General features: G+C 39.5%; 2 protein-coding genes across 2 annotated transcripts in view; both read right to left on the bottom strand.

Annotated features, from left to right (window-relative positions):
- LOC145455441 (uncharacterized) overlaps nucleotides 1-21,987 on the bottom strand; it is a 303,427-nt gene that overhangs the window by 13,563 nt on the left and 267,877 nt on the right. The window lies entirely within an intron of this gene.
- On the bottom strand, nucleotides 10,390-16,417 carry LOC145440345 (uncharacterized). The gene is made up of 3 exons (XM_080317930.1): nucleotides 15,998-16,417; nucleotides 11,668-11,867; nucleotides 10,390-11,572 (listed from the first exon to the last, which is right to left on the bottom strand). Exons 1-3 carry the CDS (start codon nucleotides 16,165-16,167, stop codon nucleotides 11,514-11,516), a joined length of 429 nt encoding a protein of 142 aa, XP_080174056.1. The 5' UTR covers nucleotides 16,168-16,417; the 3' UTR covers nucleotides 10,390-11,513.

Below are 21,987 nucleotides of genomic sequence, written 5' to 3' on the forward strand. Positions count from 1 at the left end.
GTTATATACCATGTACGAATAGAGATCACGTGATCACGTGCATGCATCATCGGTAAATGAATTGAACAGCGGTACGAGTACAAAATGTAAGAATTAAGGCAAGTTTTTGTTGCAGTCAAATCCGTGGAAAGTTGCACTTATTTTTTATAAAAGTTGCAACGAAAAGTTGCATTTAATTTCCACAAAAGTTGCACCAAAAGCTGCAGTTATGGACAAGTGCCTAGAAAGTATTAGGGTATAAGATATTCGAATCGTTCTATATTCAAGGCAATGCAGCAAAACTTAATGTTGGCAACTTGAACAATGTCAATAGCCTGAAAAACTTGATCCGGCGGTCAAGTTCGAATGTACGTCAAATCAGAAAGGACCTCAAATTTAAACGACAGTGAAATAATCAAGCGATCTATTTACATATAGTAGCAAATATTTCCAGTAAGAAATTATTTGTATAGAAAATCGAAAAAAAACTTGCTAGAAGTTGCATGAAAAATCGAAAAGAGTTGCAAAATTTGCAATATAATAAACCTCCAAACAGCTTAAATTGGTATAGGCCTACTACATAACTTCTGAGTATTTAGGAAGCTGCCGGAAGTTAAAAAAAAAAATTGCAAAAACTTGCCCTAGTAATAATTGTAATATTCAACTGTATAGAATAGCCTATATGTTAACGCTGTAAGGTCGAATCCAGTAGTCAATGATATTATTTTATAAGGGGATATGACTTGCAAAAGGCAGAAATCTTTTGTCGAACGCAAAATGTCAGTTAGTCTTTGATACAGATGACCACCATTTATTTACAAGGCCGCATAGGAAGCCGCGAAATTGCCGAATTGGTAGCAACAGTCAATGCTCAAAGTTTACGAATCGATCCACTGGGATCAGCGAAGCTCTGTCGCGGTAATTGTGATTACCATATATAATCGCGATATGACTTTCGCAACTATAACCGATTTAGTTGGTCGGGTGCGAAGCTGAACTACTGGTGCGGTAAACATCCGGTCGAAGATCACATTCATATTAGTGCCGCACACTGCATTCGTAGGTCATGCGATTAGCGACCAATTCCACGTGTACGGTGTAAATATCGGACAGGTAGTGAGTAATTGTCTTTCGAAAGAGCATTTCGGAATTCAGCAATTCACGCGGTCCTGACGGCGGGAAGGGGGTCCGATTTCTGCAACAAGAAGTCGGCAGCAGTATCACGACAACAAACGAAATGCACATTTACTAAACAAGAAAAATAATAACAATAATGTATTAATTACAATAAATGCGTATACAGACAATAGGAATGCAACAAGGCAGGCAACTAATCAGATCAATGACGTAATGAATCTAGCAAATACAAGTATTCATGGAATGGTATGACTTTTGGACACGGCAGACATAATGTGGTGTATTCTCACGTCCAATTTCGTGGCGCCGCAGATGATTTTAAATAGTATCCATGCTCGATAATCTCGAATTTTCGCGATTTGGTTATCAAGCTGATCAGCGGAGCAGCAATGATAATTAAGCCAATTAGGGAAGCATACTGCGTCCGCAGACATGCAAACACAAACACCGCAGCTGAATGAATCCGATTGTTTGACCAAACATTTCAATTTGTACCCCCGTACATGACAGCGGGTGGTGTTGTTCACGTGCGGAAATAAATGCTCGATCACTTTCATATTGAAATCAATGGGTGAAGGGCCAAGTGAGTCATAAATCGTGATATATTCGTCATCACTGCTGACTGTCAACAAGATAAAGTGCTTTCGCCAAAGTAAAGGGTATAACAAAACAAACGAGTCTTGGGTTTGGTTAACATATTTTGGGTATAGCGAACGAAGCGACTCCCTTTTATACGATTTATTTGCCAGTATTTCTGCCGTCAAATCCGGATTGACGCAGAAAATTTGTTTTTTGGAGTTTGTCTTGGAAGCAATTAAAGCGGAATTTTCGATATATCGGTATACCATTGTGACTGTCAACCAGCCATTGGGATCGGAAGTGTTTTTTTGCCTGCTGGGTCCGGGTCTGTTACAGGTAAAATCAGACAATGGTCTTGTGGAGAGTATATCGGACCAACAAATGACGTTTGTGTCACATTTAACGGCTACAGTATTCATATCTTCGATATCTTCCGCTTGATGCCAGACTTTATTGGAAAGTCTAAGGCAACACCCTTCGAATGTTTGTGGTGGTAACAGCCCAGGAAAAGGTGCGTCTTTCAGATACGCAGGTATTGTGTCCGCGCATGCAACCAGCATGCTATTAGTCGATTCCTGTTCTCGAGATTCCTGCAACGCAACGACTGATGACACTGCATTTTTGTCTTTTGTATTTGGCCGAAAAGGTTGGCCAGCCCTGACTAGCAGCTTATCTTAAAGTCATTATGGAAAAATCGTTGCGTAGGCTTATATCACAGGAGAAAATGTTTTTTTTTTAAATTTCGAAGTCACCATGATTGACCTTGCTCATTCAATTTTTTTGTTACAATCCCCAACAAAACATCTCTAAACAGCATTTTTTTTGTATCAGTAGGCTATTGATAGCAATTTAGCAATAAATATGAGTCTGCACAGTAGGATATTTCATCTCAGATGACGACTCTGTGGATGATGAGCTCTGGAGTTTTACTATAGTAAGGAAGCAAAACTGCATCGTGATTTTCCGGATTAAGAAATAATACAAATTAATTTATCAACTACTTCCAGGCTTCGCGGACCCCCGGTGGAGAACCGATGACTTAGATACAGTAAATTAGCACTAAAGAAGAGCTGCGGCAGGTATTTTTGGAGCTGGGCCGGTAAGATGACCTTTTTTGTCAACCGACCACGAAGTGGGAAAACTTTACCATTTTTTAGGATTTTCCTCCGGTTTTGCAAGTCTGAAAATTTTGAAAAAGTGTCCTCTTTTCAGATTTCCAAAATATGATACCCCTACTATAACATGCGATGTTTCCAAGAATTTCACACGACACGTATAAGCGCTCACGCAACAAATAATATTACGATTGTGAATTATGAAATCGTAATTTTGGGTGCGTATTTCAAAGTATTTCGCTGACTATACCTTTAATGATGTGATAAAATGAATGCATTTTTAGAATAGTATGATACTCTACGTACATCGTGTGCAAATATAAGCGTCTTAGTGATATATTGCGATGCCCTAATGAAGGATAGGAATAGTTTGTATTGAAGGTTGCGTTGCCGCTATTGTGAAATCGTAGTTTTGGATGCGTATTTTAAAGTATTTCGCTGACTATACCATTAATGATGTGATAAAATGAATGCATTTTTAGAATAGTAGGATACTTTATCTACATCGTGTGCAAATATAAGCGTCTTAGTAATATATTGCGATGCCCTAATGAGTGATAGGAATAGTTTGTATTGAAGGTTGCGTTGCCGCTATTGTGAAATCGTAATTTTGGGTGCGAATTTCAAAGTATTTCGCTGACTATACCATTAATGATGTGATAAAATGAATGCATTTTTAGAATAGTAGGATACTTTATCTACATCGTGTGCAAATATAAGCGTCTTAGTAATATATTGCGATGCCCTAATGAGTGATAGGAATAGTTTGTATTGAAGGTTGCGTTGCCGCTATTGTGAAATCGTAATTTTGGGTGCGAATTTCAAAGTATTTCGCTGACTATACCTTTAATGATGTGATAAAATGAATGCATTTTTAGAATAGTATGATACTCTATGTACATCGTGTGCAAATATAAGCGTCTTAGTGATATATTGCGATGCCCTAATGAAGGATAGGAATAGTTTGTATTGAAGGTTGCGTTGCCGCTATTGTGAAATCGTAGTTTTGGATGCGTATTTTAAAGTATTTCGCTGACTATACCATTAATGATGTGATAAAATGAATGCATTTTTAGAATAGTAGGATACTTTATCTACATCGTGTGCAAATATAAGCGTCTTAGTAATATATTGCGATGACCTAATGATTGATAGGAATAGTTTGTATTGAAGGTTGCGTTGCCGCTATTGTGAAATCGTAATTTTGGGTGCGAATTTCAAAGTATTTCGCTGACTATACCTTTAATGATGTGATAAAATGAATGCATTTTTAGAATAGTATGATACTCTATGTACATCGTGTGCAAATATAAGCGTCTTAGTGATATATTGCGATGCCCTAATGAAGGATAGGAATAGTTTGTATTGAAGGTTGCGTTGCCGCTATTGTGAAATCGTAGTTTTGGTGCGTATTTTAAAGTATTTCGCTGACTATACCATTAATGATGTGATAAAATGAATGCATTTTTAGAATAGTAGGATACTTTATCTACATCGTGTGCAAATATAAGCGTCTTAGTGACATATTGCGATGCCCTAATGAAGGATAGGAATAGTTTGTATTGAAGGTTGCGTTGCCGCTATTGTGAAATCGTAGTTTTGGATGCGTATTTTAAAGTATTTCGCTGACTATACCATTAATGATGTGATAAAATGAATGCATTTTTAGAATAGTAGGATACTTTATCTACATCGTGTGCAAATATAAGCGTCTTAGTAATATATTGCGATGCCCTAATGAGTGATAGGAATAGTTTGTATTGAAGGTTGCGTTGCCGCTATTGTGAAATCGTGATTTTGGATGCGTATTTAAAGTATTTCGCTGACTATACCATTAATGATGTGATAAAATGAATGCATTTTTAGAATAGTATGATACTCTATGTACATCGTGTGCAAATATAAGCGTCTTAGTGATATATTGCGATGCCCTAATGAAGGATAGGAATGGTTTGTATTGAAGGTTGCGTTGCCGCTATTGTGAAATCGTAGTTTTGGATGCGTATTTTAAAGTATTTCGCTGACTATACCATTAATGATGTGATAAAATGAATGCATTTTTAGAATAGTAGGATACTTTATCTACATCGTGTGCAAATATAAGCGTCTTAGTAATATATTGCGATGCCCTAATGAGTGATAGGAATAGTTTGTATTGAAGGTTGCGTTGCCGCTATTGTGAAATCGTAATTTTGGGTGCGAATTTCAAAGTATTTCGCTGACTATACCTTTAATGATGTGATAAAATGAATGCATTTTTAGAATAGTATGATACTCTATGTACATCGTGTGCAAATATAAGCGTCTTAGTGATATATTGCGATGCCCTAATGAAGGATAGGAATAGTTTGTATTGAAGGTTGCGTTGCCGCTATTGTGAAATCGTAGTTTTGGTGCGTATTTTAAAGTATTTCGCTGACTATACCATTAATGATGTGATAAAATGAATGCATTTTTAGAATAGTAGGATACTTTATCTACATCGTGTGCAAATATAAGCGTCTTAGTAATATATTGCGATGCCCTAATGAGTGATAGGAATAGTTTGTATGAAGGTTGCGCTACCGCTATTGTGAAATCGTAATTTTGGATGCGTATTTAAAGTATTTCGGTGACTATGCCTTTAATGATGTGATAAAATGAATGCATTTTTAGAATAGTATGATACTCTATGTACATCGTGTGCAAATATAAGCGTCTTAGTGATATATTGCGATGCCCTAATGAAGGATAGGAATGGTTTGTATTGAAGGTTGCGTTGCCGCTATTGTGAAATCGTAGTTTTGGATGCGTATTTTAAAGTATTTCGCTGACTATACCTTTAATGATGTGATGAAATGAATGCATTTTTAGAATAGTAGGATACTTTATCTACATCGTGTGCAAATATAAGCGTCTTAGTGATATATTGCGATGCCCTAATGAGTGATAGGAATAGTTTGTATGAAGGTTGCGCTACCGCTATTGTGAAATCGTAATTTTGGATGCGTATTTAAAGTATTTCGCTGACTATACCATTAATGATGTGATAAAATGAATGCATTTTTAGAATAGTAGGATACTTTATCTACATCGTGTGCAAATATAAGCGTCTTAGTAATATATTGCGATGCCCTAATGAGTGATAGGAATAGTTTGTATTGAAGGTTGCGTTGCCGCTATTGTGAAATCGTAGTTTTGGATGCGTATTTTAAAGTATTTCGCTGACTATACCATTAATGATGTGATAAAATGAATGCATTTTTAGAATAGTAGGATACTTTATCTACATCGTGTGCAAATATAAGCGTCTTAGTAATATATTGCGATGCCCTAATGAGTGATAGGAATAGTTTGTATTGAAGGTTGCGTTGCCGCTATTGTGAAATCGTAGTTTTGGATGCGTATTTTAAAGTATTTCGCTGACTATACCTTTAATGATGTGATGAAATGAATGCATTTTTAGAATAGTAGGATACTTTATCTACATCGTGTGCAAATATAAGCGTCTTAGTGATATGTTGCGATGCCCTAATGAGTGATAGGAATAGTTTGTATTGAAAGTTGCGTTGCCGCTATTGTGAAATCGTAGTTTTGGATGCGTATTTTACCTTTATGATGTGATAAAATGAATGCATTTTTAGAATAGTATGATACTCTATGTTCATCGTGTGCAAATATAAGCGTCTTAGTAATATATTGCGATGCCCTAATGAGTGATAGGAATAGTTAGTTCGCATTGAAGGCTGCGTTGCTGCTATTGTGAAATCGTGATTTTGGATGCGTATTTAAAGTATTTCGCTGACTATACCATTAATGATGTGATAAAATGAATGCATTTTTAGAATAGTATGATACTCTATGTACATCGTGTGCAAATATAAGCGTCTTAGTAATATATTGCGATGCCCTGCCCTAATGAGTGATAGGAATAGTTTGTATTGAAGGTTGCGTTGCCGCTATTGTGAAATCGTAGTTTTGGATGCGTATTTTAAAGTATTTCGCTGACTATACCATTAATGATGTGATAAAATGAATGCATTTTTAGAATAGTATGATACTCTATGTACATCGTGTGCAAATATAAGCGTCTTAGTGATATATTGCGATGCCCTAATGAGTGATAGGAATAGTTTGTATTGAAGGTTGCGCTACCGCTATTGTGAAATCGTAATTTTGGATGCGTATTTAAAGTATTTCGGTGACTATACCTTTAATGATGTGATAAAATGAATGCATTTTTAGAATAGTAGGATACTATATTAATATCGTGTGCCAATATAACCGTCTTAGTGTTATATTGCGGTGCCCTCTAATGAGTGATAGGAATAGTTAGGTTGCGTTGCCACTTTTGTAAAATCGTAATTTTTGATGAGTATTTAAAGTATTTCGCTGACTATACCTTTAAGGATGTGATATGTGATGCCGCTATTGTGATATCGTAGTGCTAGTGGTATGTTGTGATGGTCGTATGGTCGGTGTGAAATTCGAAACTCAATGTTTGAAACCCTTCTAAACTGATATTATTGCCGTCCTTATTTTATTACATTACTCACATCACCACATAATACTCTAAAACACGATACTGATGCGATACTACAACATGAATTCATATATTACCGTGTTGAATATTTGATATACTGACGGGCGAAGCACTCACATGATAGTGATTCAGCATAACCGTATATATGACGTAAGCATATTCCGGCGGCTTCACAGTGGTCTCTGACTGGCACCTTTTGAGCGTGCAAGTCAGAGCGGTACGAATGTATCAGAATGTTAATATTTGAACGGTAACGCGTCAGGAATAAGCGTAGTACATTTACGAGTCGCGATCGCTTGGATATAGTTTGTAGGTGTATTATGTGCAGCTACATTACCAATGATATTTATATATATATACTTATCATTGCGGTTAGTGACGAGATAAACCTTGTACTATGAGTAACAGTAATTCAGTTTGTTAATATTTTCATCATTTCAAAACACCACAAGACTGCGATCAGGCGATGTAGAGAAGAGGCATGCGCGAACGAGGGCGTGGATGCACTGAGCTATATAAACACTGGAGTGCGTTACTCGCGATATTTGCGTGATCAATTGGCCGCCATCTTTGGGTTAAGTTGATGGTTGCGCGTTAAGCTGGTAGTCAAGGCAGAAAAGGTTGGTTGATGTGACTGTTTTGATTACTCTTTGGCCTGGACATATCGATTTCGATGGTTCGGACAAGATAAGGTTATATATGTGTCATTGTATGTATTCATTTGCAAATATCTTCCTGATGTAGATTGCTTAACTCGTTGTATCCAGGTAAATAAACATATGCTTCTGCTCAAAAATTCCTGCTGGCCTTGAGTGCTGTTTTCACAGTTACTGGGATAAGTCAATTGTCATGACATTGATAATTCGATTTGGATATGATACCGTTAATCCTAAGGGAGCTTGATAATGTTGTCTTCTCTATCCCTACAGTTTCAGGTACTGTGTATGGCAATTTGATTTGGATATGATGCCATTAATCCTGAGGGAGCTTGCTGATGTTGTCTTTATACTCATTATAGCTTCAGTTTCATGTACTGCGTCCTCGAATTGTTGTTGCAAGCACACACTGTAATTAACTATTCTTACAAATCTTGAAAACCAGCAAACAGGCACATCTCAAGTATAAATAATTACCAAGCTATCAAATGATTGCAATGGATATTGTCAGTTTTGTTGTTATTTCCCAGGTACTGTATCTATAGGTAGTAAAAGCATATATGGCTATGACCACCAGCTTCAAGTTATTACCGGAGACTGCCTCAGAATCAGCCTGGCCTCGATTCAAAATCTTCTCACTACAATGGCGCTGATGTCAATGCTATCGCTGCCAGCTACGTGGTGGCTATGAATACCACTGGCGGAGGAAAATTCAGCATCATGTGACATGACAAAGGCACAGCTACAATCAAAGTTATACGATCTAATTGTTATTCTACTTATTCATTGTGTCAAAGTAGTCGAAATAAATTGTAGAGAGTGAAAGTGAGGATATGTGAGTTATGTGTAGCAATATGGGTTAGCGATTTCTGCAGAGGTGATCAAATGAGAGAAATAATATATTTATATCATTAAATGAGAGATACAAGATGAATGCATGAGTCCGTATTTAGATCGGGGTAGAATTGCCTAGTACTCACTGAAATTGACGCTATGTTGGTTACAACAATCTGCACTCGGAGTTTATTATCGTTATTGATTTGATCAGATCAATCATCGATGAAAAGATAGCAAGGTAACGCAACGACCTGAGGTAATCTACAAAATCTACACCCACCCACCTTTCGTTGCCTGCTAGATGAAGCATTCCTACCTGGTGCATTTTCGGATCAACCATTTCTCGGATCACGCAGTTGCTGCCTACCTGATCCCTTTCTTCCCTACAAGACGATACATTACAACCTGGCTTTCGATCAACCATTTCTGGGATCACACGAAATACCGCGCTGTACTGTCTAGTAACCAAACTTTCGTTTTCAGAAACACTAGCTTCAGTCATGAGAAACGCAAGGTTATGAATGATTTTTCTATTAAAATAAGTAACATAAAAAAAATAAAAACAGAAATATATTAATTCATCATCATCATTGGTTTATTAGCAATTTTATCAGTTCAATACACCACAAAAATGCGATACAATGAATAGACAGGAAGATGTCGAAGCGACTTGGATTTGTCAATGGAATCGGACACCCACCTTGGCCTAGGCGTAGTAAAGAGGAGGCATGCACACTGAATGAAAGTAAAGAATACAGTATAGAAAAAGAAAGCGACAAGAAATAGGGCGGCATGTCATGGGAAGCGAGATCGATAGGTCAGTCGTGGTCCGGTAATCTTGAGGATGGACTGTATTTATTTAGTAGTAATTGCTTGTATTTCGACTTGAATGTGGACATGCTCGTCGACTGTCGGATGGCCGGCGGGATACTGTTCCACACATCAGGTCCGGCATATTTGATGGAGCGATGATCTTTTTGGTCGATCATATGATATTTGGACGACGTGGACGCGCGTGTGTTGTACTTGTGCGCTTTTGATTCAGAGGTAAACTTGTGCGCTTTTGATTCAGAGGTAAAGAAGTCATTGAAATATTCGGGGCAACGACCGCAGTGAAACTGATACATAAACTTGACGATTTCTAGTTTCCGCATATCTTCTATGTTTAGGACGCCGAATCTCTTCAGCAGCGACTTATTGGATGGGCAGCCAGGCCCCTTTGGGGCCCTAGCTATGATTCGGAGCACTTTATGCTGTAGTTTCTGCAGTGGCTTGAGTGCAGTTTTACTGGCAGCCCCCCAAAAGAGGATGCCATAATGTAACTTCGATTGGATTAAGGATTTAAAGAGTATCAGGAGAACCCATGCTGGCATGAAGCGCCCAAGGCTGTAGAACAGGCCGGTGATAATTTGGTTTCTAGGGACTGAATATGACTCTTCCAGGACATGTTCGAGTCCAGTAAAACTCCGAGATATTTGGCATTATCTGTGTTGGAAACGGGCTGACCAGCGATATTAACGGTTAGGTTATTTTTTGAATTGACTGTCAATTAATTGTTATTGACTTGACGTCACCCTCGACGTAATTGAGGGTGATCTGAAAGTAAAATGTGGGATAAGTTAGGGCTTAATATCTGCAAACGAGGTACAATAAACGAACCAATTCTGATCGAAGTTGCAATTTAAAAGACCAAATTTGCTGACCACTCCCATCTAGCAAAGTACCCATTCTGCTAGGCGGTTTCTGATGAGTTTGAGCATTTGACTAGGACTAAAATTACTTGGATTTGATGATTGGGTAAATATGGACCAGGAAAACTAGACTCAATGTTCCTGGATGATATGTTTGCCCGCAATGCGGAAGGCCAAGCGGAGTGGCAGGAAAGCCCGTCGCATGTCAATGATGCAACAGTTGCACCGGTTTCGTTAAGCTTGTTCATGCAAATTTCAACCAAATTTGCTCGTTCCGATCCTGTCAAACCATTAATGAAAAAGAATCCAAGCGGAATTTTCCAGGATGAATTGACGCAAACAGCCATAAAAACTAATGCATCTCTTGCCAGTGGCAAAGAATCATCGTCCTCGCAGTCAGTACCTATGTCTACATATCCTCATTATCTTCTTCCATCCCAAAAAACCTGTCTGCGGATCGACATTTCATCCATCATTATGGAACATATTACAGGAGCTGTTGATGCCTCTACTTTTCCTCTGATAGCAGAAAACGCAATACCAGTAAAGCCAGGCTCAGCGGGAAGTTTTCCATACCAGCGTCTTATCACATTCGGATGGGGAAGAGCGAGTTGAAAATTTTGACGCACAAAATTGTATGCCCTAGCAGAATAATACTGCAGCGTCATTGCAAAAATATTGCAGTTCTTTAGAGTATTTGACTCCTCTTCCACCAACTTGTAGCTTCATGCGCTGCAACAGCTCACTTGGTAGACGACTGAATTTTTGTGGCATTACTTCTCTGCACAAATCGCTGATCAAATTTTTTTTTTTCAGAGATGCAATGACCTCATCCAGAGTTTTCACTTTTTTTCTCAGGCAGCATGTCCTCATTTTGGCAGCATGCAACCCCTTTTTAATTTGTACCACTCTACGGCGTTGCTGTTGAATCAGCTTTTGAGGAGAGGTACGTGCACAGTAACTGCGGTCGTGGAGAACTGCTTCACCAGTTTGTGCTTTACAATAACGTTTCTTGTCTTGAAGTGTTGCTGGTCTTGCTTGCCGTTTGTTGGAAGCCTGAAATTCACGAATTTCACATCAACAGAGGCTAGGGTAAGGGTATACTTATATGAACTTAACTTTAGAAGTAAATATATAAATGTCTACTGTACCTTTGACCTCATATATTTCGGAAAGTTCAGAAATCTCGTTGGCACCGCATTCTCCCTCAAACGTATCAACTGGCCCACATGGTAAATGGCACTTTCCGGAAAATGATCGGAGCAGATAACTGACGATCTTGATGGGACCCAGTTTTTTTCTTTTCATGCTTTCTAACCATCTTCCTTTCAGCGATTCATTAGTAGGAAAGCTGCATTATATGGAGCATTGTATGAAGCAAAGCACACTAAATAGTCAATTCTTTGTTATGAGCTATGATAAAAGCAGAAGGGACATAAAATAACTTGTCTGATAAAATTATACATCTGCCACTTTTCACTCCATAGGCTATTGTATTCAAGATTGCCGCAGCCTTCTAAAGCTAAAGCAGTTCAAAGGTAAACCTTGAAAAATATTTTTGAATAAATAAATTGACAGTTTCGCACAAAGCTATAAGGACTAAAGATGAACTCGACTATGGAATTTGCAAATTCCACAGTATTTGTTTAGCATCTGAAAAAGATATCCTGTTTTAACTATGCTGATGAAAACCCATCTAGGCCATTAATTGAATCTTTTCCTTGTATTCCTACTCTTGCCTACATAGCATAAGCAAGAATTGAATACTAAACTGATTATTGGCCGAACTGCTTGTACTCGATCATGGACAAAATACGAAGAGTGAGATGGACATTATTACAGATATTGATGATGAACATTACATAGAGGATATGGTGACACGGATTTCTGCTGGTAGTCTGGTCTGGTCATTTCATTCATATAGCTGCAACGAAATGTTCGGCACTTCTTCGATGGCAGTCAGACATCGAAAGTGTTCACCATGATCACCGATGAATGTTTTCCATGAACACGAAAAAAAAAATTATAAACGTCAAAATATATTTTTTTTGTGCCTTTCGAAAGACGAATGTTAGGGTTGGGGTGGGGGGTATTAGGGTGGGGGGAAAGGGGGATATTAGGGTTGTCGGAGGCGATATTAGTGTTAGGATTGGTGGATGGGGATATTAGGGTTGGCGGAGGGGATATTAGTGTTAGGATTGGTGGATATTAGTGTTAGGATTGGTGGATAGGGATATTAGGGTTGGGGTGGGGGGTATTAGGGTGGGGGGTATTAGGGTTGGCGGAGGGGATATTAGTGTTAGGATTGGTGGATGGGGATATTAGGGTTGGCGGAGGGGACATTAGTGTTAGGATTGGTGGATAGTAATATTAGGGTTGGGGGAGGGGGAGATAGCGTACTCGTAACGATAAGCGCCCACCAATCTGGCGGACCCGTCGGCGATTCCCGTCGGGGGTTTATGTGGGCTCCTCTTCCCTCGCCGTTGCCGCTCTTACGGAGACAAAAAAGACCAACGAAAGAAAGCACTCACAAGGAATGGAAAGAACTAGTAGAAAGGACCGCGGCTTCAATGCGTGTCGTTCGACATCCTCCTATCTGCTCATTACATCGCATTTTGCCTTATCGCATGTACATTGTGTGTGACTTGTTCAGATGAAACATATAACCCAACGATTAACAATATGATATTATTACTATTAGGGTTGAGGTGGGGAATGTTAGGGTCCATTCATTACATTCAGCACCCATTACCATCCGTTCAAAAGATACATATTTTCCAATTGCCAAGACAGAAAGTATCGAATCTTTCATTCGAGCACGGGGTTAGATCGTTCTAGTTCATTACAAAACTGATTCAAATATAAGCGAGTGATTAATATGATGCCTATTGAATCAATAGGTTACGTCAATTCACGCGGAGTCATCATTACAAACGATGGAAAAACATAAGCGGGTGAATTCAAGCCTGCAGGCTCGTGCCGCTAGGACATACTTTGCGATAGGTGATGCTGGAGCAAACTGATGATAATCAGTATGTTGATATTTCATCCTTTCGAATACACGAAAAGATTGCGATTGAACGAAAAAATTGGAAGGTATTGAAACGACATTTAGTAGTCGTTGAAACCGGACATTCGGACACCACACTTCCTGTAGCCATAAGACAGTGTAAAGAGGCACTTACGTCGTTGTAGCCTTGTAGGATGGGCAGTTGGACACTGAATATAAAGTAACAGAAGTGATGGGATGATAGCCTAATGAAGTGGCATGTTTCGGAATGATGGGCCGATATATCAAATTGAGATTTGAATGTGGACGTTCTTGACGACTGTCGGGATGGCCTTCGAGGCTTTTAGCGATGTCTTTCCCAAACTTATTTCCACGGCGTATTTCAATATCGAATATATTCCACATATCGATAGGAAGTCTTGAATCGACAGGTGAAGTCAATGCACGCATTCATGGAAGAACACGAGCATATGGAATTATAGATAACAATGTCTTGGCGAACGGGACTTAATAATTTCGATTTTCTCGACGGCAAATTGAAAGTTGAAAAGTATCGGGATAGACGTCGTTGAATGACCAGTAGCCAAAACTATTCTTTCAAACTATTGGTAAATATACTCCTACACAACTTGTGAAGCAGACGCAGTACAAATACAGTTGATGCCATGCAGCATTCACAATCAATCCTAATGAGTATTGTATGATACACGATAAATAGCCTATGCGGTATGTATTTTCATGACAAGTTGATTCTGCGTGTGTACTAAGTTGTTTCTGCTTGTGTGTACTAACTTTTTGACTTCTTAGGGTGAAGCAGAACGCACTAACACCGTACTGATGCATCATTAGTGGTGTGTTTCACTCATTTCCGCCCGTAGGAAGGGTGTGGAGAAACGATTTGGTACCCGAGTGATGCTGTACCGTAGAACCTTAGCTAACCTATTCCTTGAAATTGACATGATGCTGCCGGCGGCGATTACCAAGTTGAAAAAGTGGCCCTTTACTCTTTTCGAGTTGGTAGCCCCTGCTCTGATATCACTATACCACTATATGTCACTGCATGCACATTGCACCATGCACAATGCACATGTCTGTCTGAGGAGCACTGGAGACGGTACAATTCACGCATTGTTTTGTTAACGAATGAAATATAATAAATGTAGCAAAGCCAACGAAAAAATACAGTGTAAATCATGGATGTAAATAAGTATAAATTCAAACAGGATAGCGAGTGCGAATCTGATTTATCAAATTCTGAAATGGATCGTCGCCGAATTTGAGGCGCCACATGAATTCAAATAAGTACGTATCCAGGAGAGTACGATGAGTCCCGCACTCCCGCTTATTTCTCTGTTTCGCTCGGGCCCACATTGATTCAACGTGATTTGTCGTTGCGTGGGAGATATCATATTATTAATCGTTGGGTTATATGTTTCATCTGAACAAGTCACACACAATGTACATGCGATAAGACAAAATGCGATGTAATGAACAGATAGGAGGATGTCGAACGACACGCATGCAGTTGCGATCCTTTTAATCTAATTTCCACCTCGGTCTAGAGTGCCCGATGTCGCAGTTCTTTTCTATGTTGATCTTATCGAAGCCGTGCCCGATGTCGCAGTTCATTTCGATGTTGATCTTATTGAAGCCGCGGTCCTTTCTACTAGTTCTTTCCATTCCTTGTGAGTGCATTCTTTCGTTGGTCTTTTTTGTCTCCGTAAGAGCGGCAACGTCGAGGGAAGAGGAGCCCACATAAACCTCCGACGGGAATCGAACCGGGTCCGCCAGATTGGTGGGCGCTTATCGTTACGACTACGCTATCTCCCCCTCCCCCAACCCTAATATTACTATCCACCAATCCTAACACTAATGTCCCCTCCGCCAACCCTAATATCCCCATCCACCAATCCTAACACTAATGTCCCCTCCGCCAACCCTAATATCCCCCTTTCCCCCACCCTAATACCCCCCACCCCAACCCTAATATTACTATCCACCAATCCTAACACTAATATCCCCTCCGCCAACCCTAATATCCCCCTTTCCCCCACCCTAATACCCCCCACCCCAACCCTAATATTACTATCCACCAATCCTAACACTAATATCCACCAATCCTAACACTAATATCCCCTCCGCCAACCCTAATATCCCCATCCACCAATCCTAACACTAATATCGCCTCCGACAACCCTAATATCCCCCTTTCCCCCCACCCTAATACCCCCCACCCCAACCCTAACATTCGTCTTTCGAAAGGCACAAAAAAAAAATATTTTGACGTTTATAATTTTTTTTTCGTGTTCATGGAAAACATTCATCGGTGATCATGGTGAACACTTTTCGATGTCTGACTGCCATCGAAGAAGTGCCAAATGTTCTGCTATCACTTTACCATGACCTGTTCATTACAACTGTGACTGATCTGGGCATGTCTGGCTGCTATGCTTATTCTGTTATTCACTTACCGGTGAAAATTTCTGGGGTATCGACGCTTTACCATCGACTCTTCATCACTACTGCCGTTACTATTACTTCTCCCATACGACTCACTGGATATCTTGTTCCGCCTTTTACTACACCCATAGGCACAGCAAAGGCTACCACTACCACCTGATGAACGTACTATCTTCGACATGTCGAATTACACAGAATATCAATATACTGACACGAGATATTGGGCTGAAACAAATCCTGAATGTTAGAATAATTAGTCATTCAAAGCTCTATACGCATACAATACTACAGAGCCAACACGAATCAAATATATTCAAACACTGACCGCTTTTCCATAAGCCCCTGTACTAAATCGATTAACCGAGCACCCACAATGCATCTGCGCATTGGGATCACGCAAATTTGCTTAGCTGGAGATAGCAGTAGTTCGGGGCTTGCGTGGATGTGCAACTGATAAATCGCTTCTCAAAAGATTTGGTGTTCTAAACTTAGAAGATATGAGAAAGCTCGAAATTGCCAAGTTTATGTATCAGTTCCATTGCGGTGATCGAAGAACAACTACCATACGATCGGGACTGAATACAAGAAAACGCATTGCTCTATCAAGTAGTCTATGATTCCATTGACAAATCCAAGTCGCTTCGACACCTTCCTGTCTATTCATTGTATCACATTTTTTGTGGTGTATTGAACTGATAAAATTGCTAATAAACCAATGAAGAAGTATGCCGGGCCTCAATTGTGGAACAGCATCTCGCCGGCTATCCGACAGTCGTCGAGCATGTCCAGTGTCCACATTCAAGTCGAAATACAAGCAATTTCTTCTAAATCAATACTAGCCAGTCTTCAGGATTACCGGACCACGATCGAACATCTACCTCGCCCTCCGCCACATGCCACCTCATTTTGTCGCTTGTGTCTTATATTCTCGCGGCATTACTTTTCAGTGTGCATGCCTCTCATTTACTTCGCCTAGGCTAAGGTGGGTGTCTGATCTTAATGGCTACTCCAAGTTGTTTCGACACCTTCCTCTCTTTTCATTGTATCGCAGTTTTGAAACGATGAAAATATTAATAAACCTGATTGATTGAAAAGTAATAGAAAACACACTAGCCCTACAAAGGGGTACAATCTTTGAAAATATATTTTCATTTACCATAGTTATGGGCCTAAACAACAGTTCAAGTAGTAGTGGAAGTGAAATTTCAACATGTCACCATTAAGCTGGAATACCTCCAGCAAAGAGTAGAGAAGATTATCTGCATCCGCGTGGATTCTCTCCCTGACTGTAAAATCTGCATTCACTGTGTACCCTTTGATAATAATTTGTTGTTATAGTCTCATGTTTGGTTGTTCTAAATCAGGGAGGGCCGGGCCAACGTCACTCAACTATGAGTCATAGATGAGTGACTTTGGGCCGGGCGACATACGGCCCGCAGACAGCTTCCGGTCGCATACGATAATGTGGCCCGCGTCTATATTATTCACTCGCTAGCCAACGTTTTCGACCATGAACATTAGCTTAACAAGACCAAGCTTCGGTTCCAATCAAACTTATGTTTACGTGAAGTCTTTACTGAGGATTTGTACGTCCAGCATGCAGCCATAGACTTCGAAGAACTTGTATCGACCACGGATTAACTTTAACTATTTAAGTACATTACGATACTAAATTGATTGACTACTGTTTTTGGTATTTTGTTTTACGGACAAAGTTTCATTAAATGCGTTTTGTTCCTTGTATAGGTGGATAAAGACGCGATTGACGCATCGATTCAGCAATCCGGCCCGTCGAATGGAGAAGATATGGGGAAGCTAGAAATCGCCAGGTTTATCCATCAGTTCAACTGCGGTCGTTGCCCCGAATATTTCAATGACTTTTTTACCTCGGAATCAAAAGCGCACAAGTACAACACAAGCGCGTGCACGTCGTCCAAATATCATATGATCGACCGAAAATATCATCGCTCCATTAAGTATGCCGGACCTGATGTGTGGAACAGTATCCCGCCGGCTATCCGACAGTCGACGAGCATGACCACATTCAAGTCGAAATACAAGCAATTACTACTAAATAAATACTAGTTCACCCTCAAGATTACCGGACCACGACTGACCTATCGATCTCGCCTTCCATGACATACCACCCCATTCTTGTTGCTTGCTTTTTCTATATTTTCTTTACTTTTCATTCAGTGTGCATGTGTGCCATGTGCATGCCTCCTCTTTACATCGTCTGGGCGAATGTGGGTGTCCGATTTCATAGACTACTCCCAAGTCGCTTCGAGACCTTCCTACCTTTCATTGTATCGCATTTATGTGGTGTATTGAACTGATAAAATTGCTAATAAACCAATGATGAAGTTGCCCGCCCCGGTTCTGAATGTTCACAGATAATAATCAGGTCGACAACTTGCTAGATTCCTATTTCATGTTTTCAATACAGTTTACTATTACAAACAGTAGATGAGTAACAAACCCAATTGTGTCCGATTCATTTCGCAGAAAATGATGAGAATTTATTCTTACGCAGTTGTAAGCAACAGATAGGACAAAGGCAGAGGAAAATGTCAAACTAGCTGTAGTAACTAGAGTGAAATAATCAAGATTTCTGTACAATAATCTGTACATAGTAAGTGTTAGAATGTGTAATCTAAATTGCTGTTTTTCCTAAGTCAAGAAAGAGTCTATATTTTGGCTTTGAGAATATCTGCGAAACGCAATGCTTCTTGCCCTTTTCAAAGCCGTGGCTCCATTTCCATTTTGCAAATATGCTATGACCCACCACTAGGCCTCAGCCTCAATATTCTTTCAAGCGGCGGCAATACGGCAGTTGATATCAACTCATAGTTCGTTCTCATGAGCACAAGAATGGCAAATGTATGTGTTGCAAGCTTGGCTCGTTTTGAACTGTACAGTTCTTCTGTAGCGAAATCTATCCAGTCGTCCAAGCCTGTCTGGAACGTATCTGCCTTTTTGGGTCAATTGTTTGATTTGGGGGTCCGACTTGGATTGTTGCTTGGGGCCTACAGCGGGCTTCACCTGGTCACTAGATGTCGACAGAGTGAAGGAGGCGCTTTTCGTAATGAGTTCTCCCTCGTCAAATTTGAAATTTTGTTGGTGTCTGATTCCGTCGTCGTGACAACCTGTGACCCAGGAAGGGGGTCTGGGGTTTGAATTTGACGAATTCTTTGTTTGATTGAGCCGCCAAATTCTTACTCGCTTCGGAATGTCGCGCAGGACTGGGACGATTCACGTCCTATTCGACCTGCAAAAATAGTAGGGGGTCAGTCATTATTAGCATTGGAATCAAGGGATTTTGAGGTATATTTTTCATTGCGATCCCAGGACTGACTCTTTTATAATCCCGGTATTCCGAGGAAGCATCTGTCAAAGCTAAAGCAGCGCTTGCTTTGTAATTAAAGCAGCGTTGCAATATCAGAGGACTGTCTTAAAAACTATATATTGCCGTGACAATAATACCAACTATGGTGAAACAATAAACGAAAACCAGTTGCCAGTTGTCTTCAATCTTTTTTCGTAATGGTACACCATTTTAAAGGTCACTCAAAACTTGTACATCCCAGTTCACATATTACATCTAATCTGTAGTAATCCTAATCGGAAGAGGTATGAGTAAAGCTGCAATCAACAGGAAATGCTAATGCTAAAAACTAATGAGCGTTCGAGATTACCAGATCACGATCTAACAGTGAATTTCAACGGCGGTCTACGAAAAATTTTCAGGAAACCGGAAAGCGAGGGTAGATCATGTGAACCAATTTTCTTCTAACTGCTTAAACTTCATGGTTTACATCAGTCGAATGACCGTTTCATACATATATCAAACGGCACCAGCTGATTTTAATTACCTGCAAACCTTTAGTCCATGGGTAGAACTATTGTTACAAACATTTTGCTGTTTGGAGCTGTTGAGGTTTGTGTAAAAACTGCAAATATGGAAAAGAGAGGTCAAACAGAGTGATCATAATCAGAAACCGCTTAAATGATGATATTCTCAGTGATCTCATGACTTTGAGTCTGTATTACAATAAATGAATGTAGCTTGCAAGAGTATATAACTACATCGCTATTCTCAGGGTTAAGGAGTAAAAATCGCAATCGCGGGATCCAAATTGTAATTCCGAAAACCCAACCCTAGTGTGCGACAACCCAAAAAAACTCACCATCTTTCGTGTGTACCTCACTTATTTTGGTGTCCATAATGAAAGAAAGTTTGCACCGATGATAGAAATCTCAACTTGCAAATTTCGAAGTACTTTAAGAAGATTCGTCTAGTTCTACAACTACCTCATGTGGTTCACTTTTCTACTCTTACATTTCTACTGAACAGATTTTTAGGAAAAGCTAGTTGCTTGTTACATTTTGGATTTTGCAAAGTGGAAAGCAGTTTTGTGATACTTGCAATCCTTACTGGAGTGGTAACAATTTCAAACTACTTCCGTTGTAGTTTTTTTGCAAACAAGGCCTAGAATAATTACCGTTTTCACTGATTGGAAATTTATACTTCTACATGCACTTGAGTATAAAGTTACAACACTGCTTATCCTTTTATTTGAGTAGCAACGATGAATACTATGACATCTGATCCCGAAACAGCGATGTCGGTTCCTAACCCCAACCTTCACCCACCTTTTTACATCGGGATCAACTGTCTTTCCCTGTCGGAACCCGAACCAACGGTGGGACCAGGGGCACTTTCTTTCGGATAACCCCCAGCTAGTAGGCCGACCTTTGACCAGTTGGGTGCCGTGCTAGAAATCCATCCCGAACGAGGTCGACGCTGGAATAAAAGAGGGTCATTTTTTTGAGCTACACGAAGCAAATTGCGACACTGACTCGATTACAATCATAATTGTAAATGCACAGTGTCTGCTGAATTAGATTAGAATTAGAGTAGAATGATAGCTAAACATTTTTTTCAACTGAGATTAGAATCCGTCCGAATTTACTGCAAATCAGTGCGCAATATTTATTGAATGATTTCTTCGTTAACTAGGAATGAGTAAATGCTGGATGTAGGCATCGGTAGGGCGTAAATAGCTGGTGACCTGGTGTGACAATGGGAAGGATAGCACAATGGTATGGAAATCCATTCGATATCCATTGATTCATTCAACACTGATATTGTCATCATTATGGAAAGAATGTTTGCCATATATTTGTAACACTATTGCCAATTCTGGATATGTTACAATTACAATATTTCACAGAAACTCACCTGTAATCATCACGATTCTTGAAAACCTTGATATTGAGATTTTGTCTTTTGGCAGCTGACAAGGTCTGAAACAAAATCTCATTACTATGCATCAGGAAAAATAAGACTAGCACTGCTACTTGAATATCATGTGGACAAAAGAACAGTAAATTATAAATAAAAACTTTCCACTAGTCACCTTGAACTGAATGGAGCACAAGAATGTAAAATATGCTATCTTAACACATAGCCTTTTCTATTTTATTGCCTTTTATGTACAGCGCCCTAGTGTAGTAATGATATATTGCTATATTCGGCGCTCTATAAATTATCATGTTATTATTATTATAGAAAATCTGTAACCGTGCACAGGGGCGCGTTTCACTTTGAATTACGGTACTCATTTATCTTTATGGCATCACAGAGATGTCGGCGTGTGCGTTAATACCATTCGCGTAGGTTTGCTTGGTCATTACTAGGGCGATTTTTTTTGACATGTCAAAAAAAGTCAAAATTAGGTCAAAATTGTAGCGTTAGGTAAAAAAATGTCAAAATTGTTTAAAAAGTTGAAACTTTTTTGCAACCTGCATTTCGTTTGTATCGTAGATTTTGGACTGTCGGTGAACTTATTATTTGACATTTTACAGCTTGTAGCCTACTTTATAGGCCTACCGTTGTAGACGGCCCATTGTCTGCTCATTGTGAATCATAAACATTCAAATGAAACAAATAGGCTGATGTGGTGTGCCTCAATATCCTCAATATCCGAACTGAAGCAAG

The sequence above is a fragment of the Botryllus schlosseri genome, chromosome 1, assembly GCF_051294905.1.
Source record: "Botryllus schlosseri isolate E-star chromosome 1, Bs_hap1, whole genome shotgun sequence".
In the NCBI taxonomy this organism is placed as follows: domain Eukaryota; kingdom Metazoa; phylum Chordata; class Ascidiacea; order Stolidobranchia; family Styelidae; genus Botryllus; species Botryllus schlosseri.

Bases quoted from the DNA above. Each gene is read 5' to 3' on its own strand.
- LOC145440345 (XM_080317930.1), bottom strand. From the start codon at position 16,167: ATGTCGAAGATAGTACGTTCATCAGGTGGTAGTGGTAGCCTTTGCTGT. The intron at 11,868-15,997 runs GTAAGTGAATAA...CATATAATGCAG, and splicing joins TACCCCAGAAATTTTCACCG to CTTTCCTACTAATGAATCGC. The intron at 11,573-11,667 runs GTACAGTAGACA...CGTGAATTTCAG, and splicing joins CGAAATATATGAGGTCAAAG to GCTTCCAACAAACGGCAAGC.